This window comes from Lolium rigidum, chromosome 7 (genome assembly GCF_022539505.1).
Source record: "Lolium rigidum isolate FL_2022 chromosome 7, APGP_CSIRO_Lrig_0.1, whole genome shotgun sequence".
Lineage (NCBI taxonomy): Eukaryota > Viridiplantae > Streptophyta > Magnoliopsida > Poales > Poaceae > Lolium > Lolium rigidum.
In genome coordinates this window covers 37487819-37494481 of record NC_061514.1, presented here as the reverse complement: position 1 = coordinate 37494481, position 6663 = coordinate 37487819, and the positions used below count along the sequence as shown (strand labels likewise).

General features: G+C 43.6%; 1 protein-coding gene across 1 annotated transcript; it reads left to right on the top strand.

Moving 5' to 3' along the window:
• Positions 1–5593: 5593 nt before the first annotated feature.
• Positions 5594–6016, top strand: LOC124669952 (auxin-induced protein X10A-like). Its single transcript, XM_047206483.1, has one exon. It carries the CDS (start codon positions 5594–5596, stop codon positions 6014–6016), a length of 423 nt encoding a protein of 140 aa, XP_047062439.1.
• The last annotated feature ends 647 nt before the right edge of the window (positions 6017–6663 follow it).

Sequence of the window (6663 nt, the reverse complement as noted above, 5' to 3'; positions counted from 1 at the left end):
CCGCCCTGGACAAGAAGAAGCTCGTATCATCACTCAAAACAGCAAAAGCGAGTAACAAGACACCCGTTTGAGAAGCAAGCTCTTGAACAATTCACAAATGACATATTCGAGAAGTTCCGGATCGAGATAACAAACAACACAAGCATTCAAGGTAGATGGATCTCTTGAACCCGGTCGCCACCTCCGATCTGAAAAGAATAGTGAAATCCTACGACCACATGGAATTCAAAAGGGAGTGTTTCGAGGTCACATTTGACGATGAAAAAAGAAACTTCATGTGTTCCTGCAAGAAGATGCAGAGGGATGGTATACATTGCTGCCATGTGATAAAAGCAATGGTTCACATGGAGATCAGTGATTTGCCAGAGAGTTTTGTGATTCAAAGATGGAGAAAATACATAGACACGGAACTCGCAACATTAAGAAATGTCGCATATGCTACTTGCGGAGATGAAACACTAAAGTTTGCCGGTGTGATGAGCCATATGGCAGAACTTTGCAACAAAGCATGCCCAATTGACAAAGCATATAATGTCATGATTCAGTGTATGCGAGATATGGAAACAAAAGTGCTTGGCAGCAATCGAGAGAAGATGAAGGAGCCAAAAAACTACACGATGAAGAAACAGCTAGCAACGAAACATTACGTGACCCACCAATGTCCGACGGAAGAGGAACAAAAAGAGGAGACGAGAATGATGCCAGGTTCGGAAAAAAAACAGAAAACTAGACAAATAACATGCGGCCACTTGCAAAGTATCGGGACACAACAAAACAGGATGTGAAACAACGAAAGCGAGAAATAGCAGACACGAGACGGCGGCACAAGCGAGCGGCAGACACGAGAAGCGACATCACGGCAAAGGTATACAAGCAATACGGCACAGGATCAATCAACGAGATAGACACACAAATGATGATAATAACACAACGGAAAGAACAAGAATTCCAGGGAAACACGCACGGTATGTACTACCACAACGGAAGAATAAGGTGTAACATGGAATATCTAGTATTTGGAACACAAGACATATTAAAACGGTAAGTGTGCCCATGAAATTACTTTTGTCAGTTATGAAAACCTACTGATGTAAATATTAAGCTTTTTCCAAAAAGCTAAACATAAATTTGAAATATATTTATTTTGCGAGAGGTCGAAGATGAGCAAAGGATATCAAAGGAGAACAATAAAAATAGAAATCACACAAGGAGGAGGCCTCGGGAATATTTTAGAATATATGATAGAAACAATGGAATGAATATGTAATGTTCTTATGTACTTCATTTCCTTATTTTGTACAATCAAGTTCACTTCATTGACTTCATTTGGACGAAAAAAGGATAACCATTGTAAAAGCAGTTCTTACTTTCGAATTCTTCAATCTGTTCGCGTACGAAACTTGCCAAATAATCGGGAGAATCATAAGTGAGCATCATTCCAGCGAAGTACTTGTCGAAAACTTTCAATGTCGATCCGAAAAACACGAAACAACACAATGGTTAATTATCTTCAACAAGAATACACAAAAATTCAGAACGCACATGCTCCGAACGGAAAAGTACACAAGATGTACAAGTACTAAACAGAATCATTGACATGTAGTATTATACGGTGAACAGGTACTAAAAAAACCGCCTTACATTCTATTGAATAAAAGTATAAAACTATGTACACAACACATTACCTACCTTGAATACATGTGGGTAAAAATTAGCCTTGAACATCCAAATAAACCTCATTGCATAGATACCACAGTCACGCCTCGCGCTTCTCCTAATGGACAAAAAAGAAAAAAACAACTAAATCCAAACACAGTAAATAAAATAAAATCATAATTCACATTATGGAAAGATGATTACTCTGAACAAGAAGGGGTGCCGCAAACTACCTCCAACAACATTTTCAGTTTCAGGCTCCTTTACCTTGCAAGTACATGGCTGCCTTTTCAACTCAATTGACAAAAGAGAAACCATATCACGCATCTGGTCAACAAGACCATGTCCCATTCTTATCATTGAGGAAGTGAAGAAAGTCTTCCAGATTTCTTTAAGCTTACAACGTAACTGTAAACAAAAAAAACACAATTAAGAATGCGGTTTACAATAACACAGTAATTAAAAATCAAAAAACATAACAAAAAGCTCACATCATTATGCATTTCACCAGGAAACATATCTGAAATGTGACGATCAACTGCTTCACCAAGATGGTCGGGAATATCCGCACGAGAGTGAAAACCTGGCTCTGACATCTTTTCCAACCTGTTAACACAAATTACACAATTATATGGGTATGCAACTAAAACACCATTAGGTGCACAAGTACCAGAGAAATAGGAGAACAACTAAAGAACAAATTGCCACATGAGTACCAAAGACAAAATCGAACAAGTACCCGCCACAAACGGCTAGACACACACACAGGTACAAAACTATAGCACAAAGAAGTACCAAACCACCTTCTTAACAAGCACTGGAGAACTGTAAAAATAGTTCAGGTACGATGTGTGCATCTTATAACTTTTGAAACTAGAGAAAACAGGACGACGAAAAAAGAGTCCAAGAGAAACCACACAGACCACCTACGTCGTCGCAATTGCATATCTTCACTAAACTTCTAAAACGATTTGCGCATCTGGCACAGATACATCGACAACCAAACAAACCAAGAGAAACCAACATAATTTACAAACCGAAAACTCTAGAAAAAAGAAAACACTAGCACCTTTGGTACCGCTAACTCTACAACAAATAGACCAAAGGAAACTAGACAACTAGATAAAAACTAGCACAACGAAAACTATAGAAAAACAGACCAATATGAATTTACCAGTACACAATTACAATACAAGTAGGTGCACAAGTACAAGTACAAGAGATATAGGAGCACAAGTACAAGAGATATAGGAGCACAAGTACAAGAGATATAGGAGCACAAGTACAAGAGATATAGGTGCACAAGTACAAGAGATATAGGAGCACAAGTACAAGAATTTTAGGTGCACAAGTACGATAGACTGAGCTACACAGGTACAGAACAAATTATCACACGAGTACCAAGGACAAACAATAACAAGTACCGAGAGACAAAGGAAAGCAAGTCCCGGCAGAAAAGGCTGGACACACAAGTACTAGATAATAACACACGAAGTACAAAACCATCTTATGAACAAGCACTTGCACAACCCTAAAACTAGTTCAGGTACGATGTGGGATACATATAAGCCCTAAAACAAAATACACGAGATAGAAACCACAAGAACAAGCGAGCATCGTCGCATTTGCATGTCAACACGAGACGGGAAACTCAGCGGCTCCTCCAAGGAGGGTAAATCGTCAAGAAAAAAGACAAACAATCCGTAAATAATAAGATGCATGTCATCACGAGATGTGTAACGGAGCGGCTACACCGGCGCCGCATAATCAACGGCAATGTTCCTCAGAAGGTGTGTAACCAAGAGGCGGCGAAAGAAATCGACGAAAAAAGTACCGACTTTACTCAGAGAAAACGCATCTGCATCCGCCTTCCGCATTTTTCCAATTGAAAGTGCTACCTCCCTCCCATTAATTCCCCGAGAAAACTCACAGCCCGGAAATACAAAGGAAAAAACTGATTCGATCTAATCGAATCAAAGGGAAAAACCAAGATCTTAGAAACCCTAAGCGAGGCGAGAAAAACACGACGGCGCTTACCACCTGGAGCAGGAAAAACGTCCGCCGACGATGAGTTGCGAGAGGTTCCCGACGAGCAACGGAGGAGAAGGGAAAATAGCAGCGCCGCCGAGCGAGACGACAAGCCGAAACGGCGAGCCACGAAGATAGGCGACGAAAAAGAAGACTAAAGGAAAAACGGAGATAAAGGCAAACGCGAATCGGGTACCCGTAAACCCGTTAGCGGGAAGCGCGCCCGTTACGAGAAATGGACGGTTCGCAAACTCACCAGAAAGCAACACGTGTCGCGCGCGGAGGCAGTCCACCGGCAAATTGCGCGCCCCACGTTCACCCACGTGTCGAGCGCGGAGCAAGTCCATTCCCTTCCCAGAGGTCGGCCTTTTTCTAGAGTTTTCGGCGACAGTGAGCTTGACTTCGAAATGAACCTGGCAGTGACCCGATCTAAACTGGGCCGAGCTGCGTGTCGACACACGTTACGCAACTTAAGCTGGGCCGAGGTATCTTCGATACATTAAGCGACTTTTAAACATAGGCCGAGGTCCAGTTTATTATGTCTGATTTTCTCTTTCAGAGAATTTCCTGTGCTAGTCAAAAAAGTTCACAGTCGGTTGTAAGCGAAACCACTGTCACACCAACTGTTTAAACGGGATTGTTCCTAATTTGAATACCAGACAATTTCGGCCCTCAAAAAATTTGGATAACTGTTTTTTAGAAACTTAGTATAAACGCAGACGCTCACATACACTCACAGACTCACCCCTATGAACGCACACACACACAACCTATCCCTATGAGCACCTCCGGAAGACTGAGTCGGTGGATTGGATCTTGAAATTGACGAAGTCAACATAAACGCCTCGTTGTCGACGGGAACGTCGCCTCCCGCCGAATGAATATTCCGCCTTTATGAGACACACAGATGTCAAACCTGTGATTTGAACTCTGGTGGGCTGGGGTACGACCACCATTTAGTCGTTCATACTACACTTTCTTTTATGGAGGGTGTGAGAGTGGTTTCGCTTATGTCGTGGCAAATCAACAACCACAAGTAGAAATTTATGAAATGAATAGTTAGATAAAATCAATAGCTACAAGTTATTCCGTAAAAACATGTGAACGGTACAAAATAAAAAATTCGTGAAACTTAGGAGGCAAATAAATAATTAGTATTATGAATAACCAGGACATTCGAGAATAGAAAAACAAAATTTCACATTTTTCGTGAATGTTCCTAAAACCACAAAACTTCTTAAAATTAAAATTGATGCCTTTGTAAATTATCTTGTCGTGGTGTCTCACTGAATTTATTTATTCATTTATCTGATTGTAAATTCTGATTTCTTTTATATTTTCGAAAGTGTTTTCACATATGCGAGCTACATAAGTGATATCATAATGCTTGTCCAGATAGGAATCGAACAACTCAGCTTTAGAAACATATTAATAAGTCATATTGCCGGTGTTAAATTTGGGTGATTTTTTTTTTGATTTAGGCTACAATTGAAGCACAAACACATATGTTCTTCTGCTCTTCAAAACTTTAAAATTGTAAATTTTGCTAATGTTCAAATAATGAGATCAACATATGTTAATTGCCTGGTGTTGGATGCTGGAAACAATAGAAATATACCGAACAACTGAAGGGCAAGAAAAATACTATCCATGAGGCGCAAATGTATCATTTCTTAGCACATGATCTTGATTTAGATGCCAATTTTTGCACATGGCATAAACCAAATATAGGAAGAAGAAAGAGAAATAATAATGTCACGTCGACCAACCCAGGGTCTCGACGCCTCCTATAAAGCCACCCCTTTGCTCTCCCCTGGAAAACAAGCTCTATTTCTTCACCAACTCTGCCTCCTCTCCTTCGTGCCATTCGCCTAGGAATAGCAGAGCAACTTCCAGCCGGCGGGCGTCAATGGCCAAATGCGGCAAGATCAGAAGCATCGTCCGCCTCCAGCAGACGCTGCGGCGGTGGAGGTCGCGTGCCACGGCGCGCACGGTCTCTGTTCCGGCGGGCCACGTGGCGGTGTGCGTTGGCGACGCGTCGCGGCGGTTCGTCGTGCGCGCGGCGCACCTGAACCACCCGGTCTTCCGCGAGCTGCTCAGGCAGGCGGCGGAGGAGTACGGCTTCCCGTCGTCGCCAGGACCCGTCGCGCTCCCCTGCTGCGACGAGGACCGCTTCCTCGACGTCCTCCGCCGCGTGTCCTTAGACGAGGAGCGCCTCCTGATCCGCGCCGGACGTTCGTTCTGCTGCCGCGTGCCGCCCGTCGCCACCACCCGCGACGTGGCGGCGCGGCCGTTGCTGCAAGGGATGGCCGTGGAGAAGCTTGTATGGTGAAGTGGTGATCGACCGAACACCGAAGCTGCGTGCAGAGCGTGCAAGGCAGCCGTGGTCGTTTGATTCCGGTGCCGGCGGCCGCCGCGCGGTTCTCCCGGACGCGGGAAAGGTGGAAGCATCTAGCCGCTCCCACTGCGGGCGGGCAGACCTGCCGTGCCAGCCCGCGCGCAGAGCAAGCAGCGCCGAAACATCGAAGTCATCGGCATGCTGGAGTGCCCGGCGCAATGGCGGCGCACCCCAGCCATGAATCTGCGCGCGAGCGCAACTGATGCAGACAGGCGGGCGCGGCTAGCTCTAGCAGTCTAGCTTTAGCTTTGTATTGCTTGACTGCGGGTAGAAGAATGTAGCGATTGATTAAAGTAGATGTTGATTCTTGAATCGTTATTGGTAGCAGTCCAAGACGGGGATAAAGGTTTCTTCCCTGTTGTACATTCACTTGGCAGTCATTTGTCAATGTGGACATATGGTCATGATGGTGATGTGGTCAACTTAATTGTATTTGTTTGATGATTGTCATTAGCCTTTGCACTTCTATATTGCGCATGGCATGCCTTTCTTGAGGATTTTTGTTTTTACAAGGGTGTAAATGATTCTCATTAAGATTGTCAAAACCATGTTAGTACATTAGAATTTTCTATATATCGGGA

What these genes read in the sequence shown, in the direction of transcription:
- LOC124669952 (XM_047206483.1), top strand. Translation starts at nt 5,594, where the DNA reads ATGGCCAAATGCGGCAAGATCAGAAGCATCGTCCGCCTCCAGCAGACG.